We start from the raw sequence: 14967 nt of genomic DNA, 5'->3' as shown, positions 1-14967 counted from the left end.
TGTAAGGAACAGTGGTGACAAAAAAATCCCCTTTTTAGGAAAAAAAAAGTAGATAGCAACCTTCCTCTGCACCAGATTGCTGCAGATGTGTGGATCTTTCTGATAATTGTGAGTTCTAGAAATTGTAGTTTCCACATCTGAGGGCAAGAGAGGTGGAAGGCTGCTGTATAAATTCACTGCCACCTCAGCCTGCCAAGTACTTACTTGCATGAAGGCTGTTCCTACCTCACTAAAACCTGTCCAGGGGTTTCTAACTGCTGGATCCTTGATATCTTAGAAACTGCTTACAAATTACCACAACCAAACTCAAATCTCTCCAAGCCTTAGGAACGTACATTATGGGAAGCTTTGTGGGAGATGAGTGGCTTCACAGGCTCCGTACCTCTTGGCTCCTCCTCAGGTGAGGAGGAGCTACCTGTCAATAAGAAAATAAGTTTACTTATTCACTGTTTTTTAATCTCCACTCTTCCCATTTCCCATTTTCTCCAATGTGCTCCAAATGGCATGCAGAAAATCATTCCTTTCTATGCCCTTGACAATTCTGTGAGGTAAATCAGATGAGAGATATGACATTGCCACAAACCACCCTCTGTATTACACCTGTTTGAATGCAGTACTTTTTATCCATGATTTTATCCATGATTAGCTCATGATATTACATTTATACTTGCTGGAATCTGTACACTCCTTGCCTCTTTTGACCTACATGAATGTCAAGTAAATGACAGCAGCTTTTAACCCTAACCCTAACTAGAGCTTTTGTGGGTGATTGTGTTATGCAAACCCAATTCCTTGGGTTAGTTTGTGACTCAGCATATTGTTTGACCCCAGAAAATGGGCTAAGACAAGGAAGGTCTATTCTATGTGAACCTATTCTTAGGTCTGCCAATAGGACTCAGGTAGAAAAATAGATACATCACAGTTCATCTCACAAACCAGCTCTGGTAATTTATTGGGCAAAATCCTGTGCATTGTGTGAACGAGGAGGAAATACCATGTCCTTTCTTTTGGGGCAATAATGTTTGGGTGGTGGACCTATCATTAAGCAAAGTGAGGCAATGAGAATTGTGTCCTTTTCACACTAGGATGAGTGTTCTTTTTCTAGTAAATTTACAGTGAACTTTGCATCTCCATTTTCTTATTCTTAATTTTCATCTGAGACTAGTGCAAAAGCAACATAAAGTTGTTTTTTTTGGAATTTGGAGGGAATGTTCTCTAGTTATAAAGTTATTTAATGAAAGATTGACCTTTTGAAAGAATCACTTATTGAAGTGGGTGGCTGTAGAAATCAAATAAATAAATATTGAAATTTTCAATATGAGATAGTTTGGCATTAGTACAACCTTTACTTCTTCATTCCGTTCATTGATTGAAGTTTGGTATGAATTTTGGAGCAAAGAAAAACATGGCAAACAACTTCAATGCTATATTTCTAACTATTTGTGCCAAAATAGGAATAATCCAAGGAAAAAAACTTGGTGCCCTAATGTGGAATGGAATACAGTTGGAAAGAGAGTATCAATATTGCAAGATGTTTCTGACTGGTAAAAATTGTTGCTACTATGTAAAATACAATTTAATAATCATAATAATAGTAATTTGTCTAGATGCCCAAGGAATTCTCAAGTTATGATTCATATATTTCTCTTTTAACCAGTAAATTAAATCCCCGTTTATTTATTTAAAGCTTGAGCAGGTGACTGAATCTCTACAACATGCCACACAATATATATCTCAAGTAACAGGGAAAACTCTATTTTCATTGTATCTTTGGGATAAAAAGGAGCACCTAACACTTCCTGCCATTGTCATCCCTTTACACATATTAAAAATTAGCACAGCCATTCTGAATATTTTGCCACTTATTCAGTTGCAGTTTTAAAAAATATGGAGTTGTGCAAGTAACCTACTAACCTTCTCCAACTTGGATGGGATCAAACACCATGAATCTGTTGGGGAATTATGGGGACTGTGATCCAAACAATTTGTGGTGGCAATAGATTGTTAAAAGCTGAGCTATCCTGTCCTTTTTGTGGGACCCCAATTATTTTTGGCCAGCCATAGAAAATTAGTTATGATATTATTTTGAGTGATTGAGGAAGAACATTCCTAAAAGTCTGCCTTTCCACTTCTATTCATTGCTGGAGCAAATCTGGAACAAAAGGTGACATATATTCACACATATTCAGCCAGTTTGGGAACCATAAAGCAAAACAATGGAAAGGGACATTTGTGAGCCTGAAATCAATCAAGTTCATGCAATTGGCTTTACTTTCAAATTCAGGTTAAAAAAAAGGGATCAAGTTGAGGATTTCAGAGGAGAGAAGAAAAGATGAAGTGAATAGACCTTCCCCCCCCTTTTCCACTAGAAATGGACTGGTTCTTATTCATAGCTGTCTAATAATAGAAAATGTTTGAAAGACTGTCTCCAAAAGTGTCCAAAAATTATTTTACCCAAAGTAAAATAATTTTCCTTTACAAAATCTTATGTAATGAAGTTTATATTCATCATACATGGAAATATTTGCTTTTCTCACCAACCATCATGTCCCACAACATTATGAACTGATAGTACCATACTTATTATATCCTACAATTCTAAGAAAAAAATAACTCTTTGTAATGGAATGTTTGTGAAAACATTTTCAGAAACTTTTTCAGGTTTCACATTTCTTAGGTGTGAAAGTGGGGCTTCCAACATTTACAAGCAACTCTACTTTGGTATATGCCCAAACCCTTATCTAGATTCTATTCTATTCTATTCTATTCTATTCTATTCTATTCTATTCTATTCTATTCTATTCTATTCTATTCTATTCTATTCTATTCTATTCTATTCTATTCTATTCCATTCCATTCCATTCCATTCCATTCCATTCCATTCCATTCCATTCCATTCTATTCTATTCTACTGTATTCTATTCTATTCTATTCTATTCTATTCTATTCTATTCTATTCTATTCTATTCTATTCTATTCTATTCTATTCTATTCTATTCTATTCTATTCTATTCTATTCTATTCCATTCCATTCCATTCTATTCCATTCCATTCCATTCCATTCCACTCCACTCTACTCTACTCTATACTCCCGTTCCATTCCGTTCCATTCTGTTTCAGTTCAATTCAATTTCTCTCTGTCCATATATAATTCAAAATAATAATACCGTACTTGTTGACATTCAAATTAAAAAGAAACATTTCCAATAGATAAGAAGAATATATTTCCTTCTGCATTAACTATGGAGAAACCCTAAGGATGAAACAGAATAGTTCCCAGTGTGGAACAGAAACTTGCATTTCTAAGTTAAACATGTATTCCATCCATTCATACTTAAAAAAAAATAAATTAAAAACACAGCAATATTTCCTATGTTTCCATGTTCTAGGCCAAAATGCTTCAGCTAATCCTCATATTTGGCTACAGTTTTGCAGATATATTATACTGCATTCTTGTTTTCTTGCAGCAAAAAGACCACCTTTTTATTCTGCACTGATCACACAGATTTCAGCCTGCTTCACCAACCTTACCTTGAAAACAACTTCCACAGTCCGACATTCAAGAAGGAGAAAAAAAAAAACCCATGTGAAATTTTGGCTCTTTAAATCCCCTCTTTGGCAACTGCACAAGACACACTGACTCCACCCTTACGTTCCTGTCACAAGTGGTTCTTGTGTTCATAGTAAATTCATGACCACTTTACGTTTGCTGACAGTAAATATAAGGCATTTGGTTCTTTTCTGGGTGAGGGGACAAGCCATTAAATGGCTAGAAATCACAGCTCAAGTTTAAAACAAGATTATTCAAAATCAGTCACATACTTGTATTTGTATGCCACCTATTTAAGAATTCCAAGCAAATTACATTAGGAACAACATAAAATAATAGAGTTGGAAGGGACTTTGGAGGTCTTCTACTCCAACCTTCTGCGCAGGCAAGAGACCCTGTCCCATTCCAGACAAATAGCTGTCCATAAAAGAAATTAAGTTGGCAAATTATACTTGATACTTCTGGTCCATAAAAGGGGCAGAATTGCAGGAAACAAATTAGCAACACAGAACTCAGTAGAAAGAAGACAAGTTAGGAGGGTCCATCATTTCTGTGAATGGTAGCACTGTCCACTAGATCAGGAGACAGTAAGGGGGAAGATGTCATTCATTCTGGGATCCTTATGCTTTTTGATCTAGCCCCATTGAAGTGCAATTTCTAAAATTTGGAACATTAACTTAATTTACAGAATTGTGTCTAATTGCACTAAATATAAATAAAATATTAAATATTTAAATGTTCATAGATTAATGGCATAATAGAATTGGAAGGGACCTGAAAACCCCCTAAGATCTCCTGCACCTCTGACAGATATCCATCCAGCCTGTTTGAAGACCTCTAGCAAAGAAAACTATTGACTATCTGACAACTCAAGCAGTCAGGAAGTTCTTTCTGACATCTAGCTTGATCTCCTTTCTTGTAATTTTAATTTCTTTTGTAATTTCTTGTAATTTTCTAGTGCTGCCGTCTTGGGCAATAAAGACACGCTGTCAAATTTGCTCAGCAAGATTAACCAATCATTGACAGAGTTTACACTTCACTCTGTCATGGTTTGCTTAACTTTGGCTTGGTGAATAAACTATAACTGGTTGTATATGTTTACTTAAGACCCATGGTTTATAAACTGCATTGGCAGGAATCACTGAAACAGCTAAATCAAACTTAAAATTAAAAATCTACACACATATTATGACTTAACGTGATGTGTAAATTCAGGCAATGCAATCCTTGTCTCAGGCACTAATTCTAATTGAAACAATTGAATAAAATGCTACCAGTTCTTCCTGATTAGCAGAATAACAGAACAAAATAGCAGAGCTGGAAGTGACCTTGGAGGTCTTCTAGTCCAGTCCCCTGCTCAGGCAGGAAACTTAATAAAAATAGTTGTCCTATCTCTTTTTTAAAAGTTCCACTGTTGGAGCATTCACAACTTTTGGAGGCAAGTTGTTTCACCCATTAATTGTTCTAAAGGTCAAGAAATTTTTACTTAGTTCTAGGTTGCTTCTCTCCTTGATCAGTTTCCATCCATTGTCCTGCCTTCAGGTGCTTTGGAGCAGAGGTCCCCAACCTTTCGGGCACCAGGGCCGTTATGAGAGAGGTTTTTCTGTGGACCAGAGAGTGTGTGGTTTTGTGCGCTGCCTGCATCATGTGGATGGGGCTTTGCTTGTTTGTGTGGCACGGTTGCTGGCATGCAATGGCCCAGTACCGGTCCACGGACCAGGGTTGGGGACCCTTGCTTTGGAGAATAGGTGATTCCATCCATAATTAATATGGCAGGAAACTTAGTAATGAACTTGATAGGATTGTAATTACACAGTAAAAAATAACCATATTTTAGTTGAGGAACAGAGTAATGTTCATTAAGTATGGAATGCAAAAAGGGAGACTTAACCAAGTTTATAGTGACAAAAATGGCACTATGTCACAGATTAATTAAGAGGAAGAGCAGAATAAACATTAAATAACAATGATGATGAAGATGATGATGATGGAGATTGAATTTTCAATATAGTACAGAAGAAAATAAAAAAAAAGTCTTCCCCCTTCTCGCATTGTGGTTTTCATGAATTGCCCTACATTTTCATGCTTAATCTTTAGTTTCAAAAGAAAAGAGATAGTTCCTAAATCACTTTTATAAACTTTTACAAATACATAGGCCTGAGCTACCAAAATTCAGACAATCAATATCTGGCAGTAAAGAGATACAGAAAAACCATCTACTGCTCTTGCAAATTTTTAAAACTATGATCTAATATCCCTAACATGTACATACACACATTCATGTATCAGAACTGATGGTTCAGAGAATGGACAAAGAAAATCCAAAATGGTAGTCACTTCTGGCTACAGCCATATGATTTTTTTTCTCTCCTTACTAGCAGGCACAGGATGGATTGTGCAAAGAAGCAACTGCTTTCATCTTTATTTACATAATTGATACAGGCAAATTCAACCATTATTTGCACAGAATTCAAATTACCTGAATTCAGAGTTTTAGTTCTATAGGTTTTTTTAATACACAGAATTATAACTGAAATAGGTATTTCAGTCATCTTATGAATCATGTTTTCCTTCCATTGACCCCTGTTGTCTAAAATTAGTCTATAGTCTCTTTGAGGATGAGATTGGTTTCGTTGTGTTGGCTAATAGCTCTGTCAAGCACCATGTTCTGATGCCATCACTTGGTGGGTGATTCACATGGCCTTCTGTACTGAAATTAAGTTCTAGGTAGGAAATTGTGAAGTAGCCTTCGTGTTTCTTACTGTCACTTGATCACACCCACCAATAATGAAAGAATCTGCTTTTAACTGGCTATAAACAGAAACAACTTAAACTCAATTGGGTTTGTCTTCATTTCAAACACAACTCGTATTTATCATCAATAGTGGAATGTTCAAGGAACAACTGAAATCCAGTGTCCTTGTGGGGGACAGATTGCCTGATAAGGGGACAAAGCTCACTGACTTTCCCTCTGTTGGTTACTGTCAACAGGGAAGGGCCAACTTCTACTGGCTGCAACCAATTCACTCAACACAAGGACATCCATGCTACTAATCTATCTTTCTAATTAGCTAGGAAGTGTTATGTAATTTTTCAATTGATGATTGTATAATCCTCGAGTTAGAAACCCCAAACTGTAAACTATTTTGATTTAGAAAATAAAACTTTCTCAAAACATTCTTTTTAGTGATTTTCCTCAGCAAAATTGTTCCCTCCATTGCTACTTTTGTTCATTAGGGCTTTCCTACCAGAATTTGTATCAATGTATAGCATGGTCCTTTATCTTTTTATAGCGTGGCAGCAATAATAGCTTTGAATGTGTTGATGGTGCCTACTGAAATTTCAGAAGGGAATTGTTGAACCTTATCTTCCTTTTGTATAATATATATATGTATATGTATATGTATATGCATATATGTGTGTGTATATATATACATACATACATATATATATATATGTGTGTGTGTGTGTGTGTGTGTGTGTTAAATGCTTGTTAACTATTTAGATTACCTTAAAGGTAAAGGTAAAGGTTCCCCCGCACATGCGTGCTAGTCATTTCCAACTCTAGGGGCCGGTGCTCATCTCTGTTTCAAAGCTGAAGAGCCAGCGCTTGTCCGAGGACGTCTCCGTGGTCATGTGGCCGGCATGACTAGACACCAAAGGCGCACGGAACGCTGTTACCTTCCCACCGGAGTGGTCCCTATTTTTCTACTTGCATTTTTACGTGCTTTCGAACTGCTAGGTTGGCAGAAGCTGGGACAAATAACAGGCGCTCACTCTGTTACGCGGTACTCGGGATTCAACCCGCCAAACTGCCGACCTTCTGATCGACAAGCTCAGCGTCCTAACCCACTGAGCCACCACGTCCCTTACTAGATTACCTTGCTAGGCCCCAAACATGGGACAAATCTTTATTTCCTGTTTCAGCCTAACCGAAGGCCATCGACAGACAGTGACAGCTCATCAGCCTTGGTGGAGCAGTGGGCTAATGCCTCCTTAAGTAACACCAGCTGCCTGCAATTAGTGCAGGTTCGCATCCCACCAGGCTCAAGGTTGACTCAGCCTTCCATCCTTCCGAGGTAGGTAAAATGAGGACCCAGATTGTTGGGGGCAATTAAGCTGACTTTGTAATAATGCCGCTTGGGGTGTGTGTGTGTGTGAAAGCCCTAATAAGCAGGCATATACATAGAGTGAAGGCTACTGCTAAGCTTGTAAGCCGCCCTGAGTCTTCGGAGAAGGGCGGGATATAAATGGAATAAAAATAAAAATAAATAAATAAATATTTGTGTAAATTTTTTTTAGATTGCTAACAAAGTATTAAAGGGAGACTGATATGCATTTCAAACTTATTTGTTTTCATCAGTCAGCCATACCCTTCTGAGATTCGAACTTGGGCTGATTGCACATTAGGCAGTTGTTTTTACCTCTAGGCCACAAGCTCTATCTCACTTTGTTAGCTGAGAAGCAAGAGAGATATGTGTTAAATGCTTGTTAACTATTTAGATTACTTTGCTAGGCCCCAAACATGGGACAAATCTTTATTTCCTATTTCAGCCTAACCGAAGGCCATCGACAGGCAGTAGTCACAACAGTGACAGCTCATATTTGTGTAAATTTTTTAGATTGCTAACAAAGTAAAACAAATAAGTTTGAAATGCATATCAGTCTCCCTTTAATACTTTGTTAGCAATCTAACAATCTAACTACTGCCTGTCGATGGCCTTCGGTTAGGCTGAAACAGGAAATAAAGATTTGTCCCATGTTTGGGGCCTAGCAAGGTAATCTAAATAGTTAACAAGCATTTAACACATATCTCCCTTGCTTCTCAGCTAACAAAGTGAGATAGAGCTTGTGGCCTAGAGGTAAAAACAACTGCCTAATGTACAATCAGCCCAGGTTCGAGAGAGGGAGGGGGGGATTTTATGATCATTTTTAAAAGCCCTTCTTTTAGTTATTTACTAAGTAGTATTCCACATTAATTAACTAGTATGTAACATGTCATGTACAATTGATTTGTGAAGATAATGCTTCTGATAATTTCAGTGGTTCTGATAATTTCAGTGCAACTTTTAATGCTTCAAAGCACTTCACATATATTATTTTGGTGTGATGTTACAATAATCCACTCTGTTAAGTAGGTGGAGGTATTTTCTTCTGATATTGCAGGTGGGAAACTCAGTCTGAGGATGGCTTGCCTAAAGCTCCTTAGTGAGTGAACTTGTGGTGGAAGAAAGTTTCAAGAGGGAAATTCCTGGTTTGCAGGAATTGAGCCCACTACATGCCACTGAAGATGCCACTGCACACACTCACTTGTGTCCACATGCCTCTGATAGGATCCTGCTTTCCCCATGGATACCCTCTCCAGTCTCCTTCTTTTACTCAGGTGATACATTCCCTGGTGACCAGGCCAGGAGTACTGACTGAACGATATACAGAAATGCTGGCAAATGCTCATCTGGTGAACTGAAAATGCAGAAATGAGAAGGAGAGACTATGGCAAGGCTTATCTTGCCAAATAAAATGAGAGTGCTGTTTTTCTTATTAGTTGACTCTAGCTTATCTGTCCATCTAGTTCCCAGACCCCGAATCATACACTCCTAGATCTTCTCTTCAGAGTTCAGTCCTGGATGTGCTGCTGCCGCCATATGACAATTTACAATATTTTGGCAAGATTGATGAGATTCTCAATAGTTAAGACATCTATTGGACAGAGGTAGGGAAAAAACCCATTAAAGTCACTGTAGACACGTTTACAGCATTCAAACTTTGTCGGTAACTTTCCTATAAATATCCCTCCCATTATGTAAAGCAAGACAACTGTCTCAGATGGTAGATGCCAGGAGGCAGCAACAGATGTGGAAAATAGAACTTTCTGCACCACGCACCCTGCCCTGCCCCTATTAACGCTCTGGAAGACAGACCGCTGCATGAAAGACAAATAAAATTGCTATACGTCTATCTCACTTGGGAAAGTAATCAAGCCTAAACCAAACACACTTTTTTATACATAAATGATAGACTGAAGGCACCATCCTGTAAATCACCTTAGATAGCAAAATATCTTGGTCTAATATGACTGCAAGACTATCATTTTGTACCATTTGGGAAAAAGGATTGAAGCTCCCCTTTGATAATTAGTATTGCATAGGATGTATCCAGCTGCTTTGCTTTTCAAAGATGGTTACAGATTTCTCTTCTTGATCATTGGCAGAAGCACTATATCACTTTCAGCATGGGAAACTGAAAGTTCAATAGCCATTATGTTTTCAGCACTTCTCTCTTCTGTGCTGAATCTCATACCCTAAGCTATATACCAAAATCCAGCTTTGCTAGAAAGCAAGTTGAGATGGAATGAAAATAGGATATTGGAAAATATTTAATAGACAAAATAAATTTGGCAAATTTAACTTTATATTCAAAATGTGCCAGGTTTCATTTCTTTAATTTCTACTGAGGGTCATAGTTAAAATTTAAAATAAAATTGTCACAAATTGGTTCCAAATTTTCCAAAATCTCACCACTGAATGAAATGTAGTAGTCACTTTTTCCAAGGGAAATCAAACTTCCCTTCTCCAATAGAACATAAAAGCCAAATATTATTGTCTGATGGTTCTTGTATGTGTGTACCTTGGAATTAGGGTCGATTCCTGATGACAAGTATCTGCAGTTTCCTTGGTGAGGTTTTTGGGAAGTGGTTTACCATAGCCTCCTTCTCAGGTCTGAATGGGAATGACTCGCCCAAGGTCATCTAGCTGACTTTGTGCCTAATGTGATACTAGAACTCATGGTCTCCCTGTTTCTAGCCTGGTGCTTTTACCCACTTCCATCAAAGTGATCCCCTTCATGGATTAATGCCTTGTTGTGGCGAAGGGGCTTGCATAATTCAATGAAGCTATGAGCTATGCCGTGCAGGGCCACCCAAGATGGAAAGGTCATAGCAGGGAGTTCTGACAAAACGTGATCCACTGGAGAAGGAAATGGCAACCCACTCCAGTATCTTTGCCATGAAAACCCTATGGACAGTACCAAAAGGCAAAACGATATGATGCTGGAAGATGAGCCCCTCAGGTCGGAAGGCGTCCAATATGCTACTGGGGAAGAGCAGAGGGCTAGTACTAGTAGTGCCAGAAAGAATGAAGCAAATGGGCCAAAGCCGAAAGGACGCTCAGCTGTGGATGTGTCTGGTGGTGAAAGGAAAGTCCGATGCTGTAAAGATTTTTTCTCCATAGGAACCTGGAATGTAAGATCCATGAATCAAGGAAAGCTGGACGTGGTCAAAAAAGAGATGACAAGACTGAACATTGACATCTTAGGAATCAGCAAACTAAAATGGACAGGAATCGGTGAATTTAATTCAGATGACCATCAGGTATACTACTGTGGGCAAGAATCCCTCAGAAGAAATGGAGTAGCCTTCATAGTCAATAAAAGAGTAGGAAAAGCAATACTGGGATACAATCCTCAAAATGACAGAATGATCTCAGTTCGAATCCAAGGCAAACCATTCAATATCACAGTAGTACAAGTCTATGCCCCAACCACCGGTGCTGAAGAGGATGAAATTGACCGGTTCTATGAAGCCCTACAGCACCTTATAGAACTAACACCAAAAAATGATGTCCTTATCATCATGGGGGATTGGAATACTAAAGTAGGAAGCCAAAAGATAAGCAGAATACAAGGCAAGTTTGGCCTTGGACTACAAAATGAAGCAGGGCACAGGCTGATAGAATTTTGTCAAGAGAATACGATGGTCATAGCAAACACTCTTTTCCAACAACCCAAGAGACGGCTCTACACATGGACATCACCAGATGGTCAACACAGAAATCAGATTGACTATGTGCTCTGCAGCCAAAGATGGAGAAGCTCTATACAGTCAGTAAAAACAAGACCAGGAGCTGACTGTGGCTCAGACCATGAGCTTCTCATTGCAAAGTTTAGGCTTAAACTGAAGAAAGTAGGGAAAAGCACTAGGCCAGTCAGGTATGAATTAAATCATATCCCAGTTGAATATACAGTAGAGGTGACAAATAGATTTAAGGAATTAGATCTGATAGACAGAGTGCCTGAAGAACTATGGACAGAGGTTCGCAACATTGTACAACAGGTAGCAACCAAAACCATCCCAAAGAAAAAGAAATGCAAGAAAGCAAACTCGTTGTCTGAGGAAGCTTTGCAAATAGCTGAGGAAAGGAGGGAAGCAAAAGGCAAGGGAGAAAAAGAAAGATATGCCCAATTGAATGCAAGATTCCAGAGAATAGCTAGAAGAGATAAGAATGCCTTCTTAAATGAACAGTGCAAAGAAATAGAAGAAAACAATAGAATAGGGAGGACCAGAGATCTTTTCAAGAAAATTGGAGAGATGAAGGGAATGTTTCATGCAAAAATGGGCATGATAAAGGACCAAAATGGCAGGGACCTAACAGAGGCAGAAGAGATTAAGAAGAGGTGGCAAACAGAAGAACTATACAAGAATGAGCTTAACGTCCCTGATAATCACAATGAGGTGGTCACTGACCTCAAACCAGACATCCTAGAATGTGAAGTGAAGTGGGCCTTAGAAAAGCTGAGCAACAACAAAACTAGTGGAGGTGACAGTATTCCAGCTGAGCTATTCAAAATCTTAAAAGACGATGCAGTAAAAGTGCTACACTCAATTTGCCAGCAAATTTGGAAAACTCAACAGTGGCCACAGGATTGAAAAAGATCATTTTACATTCCAATTCCAAAGAAAGGCAGTGCCAAAGAATGTTCAAACTATCGCACCATTGCACTCATTTTTCATGCTAGTAAAGTTATGCTTAAAATCCTACAAGCTAGCAGTATGTGGATCGAGAACTACCAGAAGTACAGGCAGGATTTTGAAGAGGCAGAGGAACTAGAGATCAAATTGCCAACATACACTGGATCATGGAGAAAGCTAGAGAGTTCCAGAAAAACATCTACTTCTGCTTCATTGACTATGCTAAAGCCTTTGATTGTGTGGATCATAACAAACTGTGGCAAGTTCTTAAAGAGATGGGTGTACCAGACCATCTTATTTGTCTCTTGAGAAACCTATATGTGGGCCAAGAAGCAACAGTAAAAACTGGACACGGAAGCACTGATTGGTTCAAAAGCATCAATCAACTTATTTTCAACTTAATTTCACTTCAAGAACTTTCTAAGGAAAATATAGCAGAGATGATTAAATATAATTCTGAGGATAAAGACTTGAGGATGGAACTATATAAAATAAAAATCATGATTTAATTCAAATGGTACTGATTAAGAAAGACAATGATCAGAAAAAAAAGATTAAAATGAAATTCCACGAAAGAGATGGAGTATTCCAGAAAGAATATTTTAAAAAGAGACATTTGTTTGAATATGGCTAAGAAATGGGAAAAATTTGAAAAGTATTACTTTTAGAGGGAAGTTTTTTTTTCCTTTTTTCCTTTCTTTTAATTAATATAATTGTGGTTTTTTCTTTTTTTCTTTCTTTTCTTTTTGTTTTACTCTTCTAAGCTGAAATGATCTAAACAAAAGTTAAATAAAAAAATGTGTCTTAATGAGTTTTAAAGGATTAGATGATTAAAACTATTGAAGGGAATATTTAAAGTTTAAATAGATTAAATATATTCTTAGCTAAGGTTAAAAAGAATGGGAAATCGAGGGAATAAATATATATTGTTAGGAGAAATATATATTTTTATATGTTATTTTTTGTAGTCTAGTACTCTTGTCTTTTTTTCTCTCTCTCCTCTTTTCTTTTTGTTTCTCCCTTTCTTTTCTTTTTACTTTTCTCATTTTTGTCTTCTCTTTTCTCTTTTTTTTTGTTTATTTAGAAATATAAAACATAAGAGGGTCTATATGGAAAAAACAGAACTAAATACATGAATATAAATATAGTTGAATGTTGAAATGAATGTTATTTGTAAGAATATTTAGAATTTGGAGGGAGAAATAAGCTGTTCTTTTTCTTTTTTGATATGGTTTCTTTTTACTTTTTTACTTATTGATTGGGAAATACAAAAGCATGAGAGGGTTGGTATGGAAAAAAAAACAAAAAACAAAATCCACCAATGTAAATATAGCTAAGTGCTAGTAAAGATTGTCACTTGTAAAAATATTTAGAACTTGGGGGAAAAAACAAGCTGAAATAAGCATGGTGACAGGATTTATGATAAGGCACATAAAACAATACACAGGACAAATGAAACTATATATTTAACTGTTGTTAAGCAAGAAAAACTGTCTTAATCTAAGGTTTTGCAAAGAAAGATATGTTGGGGAAAGGAGAAATCAAATGACATTAACATATGAAATATAGATTATAGAAATTAATTGTTCAGAATTATCTTATAAATGTTACCCAGTCAACATTCTGTTTTATAATGATTTATGTTATATTTAAAAAATTCCAATAAAATATTTACAAAAAAACCCCAACAATTTCAATTTTCCTTTCTATTGTGAATGAACGGAAAGAGTATACATGAAAATAAATGTATAGGCTTCCTGGTTGCCTGCATCGGTTGAGGCTAATGAAGTGGATGCATTATTTTGTTTTTACAACATGTTTTTGTATTTGTAAGTCACCCATTTATTTTAGAAATAACATAATAATGTAATAAAGTCCTCTGGTTGCTTTTTGGTGATGTAACGATGTTGCCCCACATCAAATGGAGTTTACAGGCATAGTCTTAGTTATTGTAAAGAAATATCTTCCCAAACCTACTCTTCATGAATTTGAGCCAGTAGCACATTTAGAATCTATCTTGAAGAGGCAAAACTGAGTAAGTAACTTATCCAATCATAGTCATATCCAGATGTCACTTCTTTCAGCTCTTTCAAAATATCATCACAGCAGTGATGTGGGGACCAGGTGCAATTCCACATTCCAGAGATTGATCTGAAAGGCCCTTAAACAGAGCTGATGTACCAATTTTTAGTAAAGGACTATGCATCACTATGCACGTTACTGGGGGAATTCAGTGTATTAGATTGAAAGGGAAGGACTCAAATATTGCCATACTAAACTGAACTTAATGAAGTTTATATTAGTCATGAATAATTTAAAATCCATTAATTTCACTGGATTTAAATTAGCCGAGACTTTTGGCTTCCTAGTATATCATTAAAGACCTCATTTTCTCACAATCTGAAGTTATTGTGCAGCGGCTTCTTTAAAATCTTCGAGATATCTTCCTCTGACTGACAACTGCAGTCAATGAACCTTTGGAAGACAATGTCTCCCAATGTACTAGTTGGCCTTAGGTACATTTTTCCTTTGTATAGTATTGCTCTCTTTGAGAATCCCTTTTCAGCAGAACTGGTTTGCAGAAAATGACAACTGACACATCTACCATGGGACTCTTGTTTGCTGGAGTAGTGGGCACATTCTCAAATATCTGGGTATGTGGCTTAGCCTT

The 14967-nt window shown here is 37.1% G+C and overlaps 1 protein-coding gene across 5 annotated transcripts in view; it reads right to left on the bottom strand.

Annotated features, from left to right (window-relative positions):
• The window catches only part of SLC4A1 (solute carrier family 4 member 1 (Diego blood group)), a 68356-nt gene that overhangs the window by 47640 nt on the left and 5749 nt on the right, over window positions 1–14967 (bottom strand). The window contains exons 1-2 of one of the 5 annotated variants that reach the window (XR_014494271.1): window positions 8861–9028; window positions 336–415 (exon numbers count right to left, since the gene is read on the bottom strand). Coding sequence is in view for 2 of the 5 variants with exons in the window: in XM_083378235.1 (XP_083234361.1) it covers window positions 336–415; window positions 8861–9005 (225 nt within the window). In the remaining 3 variants the exon portion in view is untranslated. Of the gene's footprint in view, window positions 1–335; window positions 416–8860; window positions 9029–12958; window positions 14352–14967 lie in introns of those variants that run through there. The other 4 variants (XM_083378237.1, XM_083378238.1, XM_083378235.1 and 1 more) reach the window with 4 other exon arrangements.

The sequence above is a fragment of the Vipera ursinii genome (genome assembly GCF_947247035.1).
Source record: "Vipera ursinii genome assembly, chromosome: Z".
NCBI lineage: Eukaryota > Metazoa > Chordata > Lepidosauria > Squamata > Viperidae > Vipera > Vipera ursinii.
The sequence above is the reverse complement of the archived record's forward strand: the minus strand, read 5'-3'. Positions and strand labels throughout refer to the sequence as shown.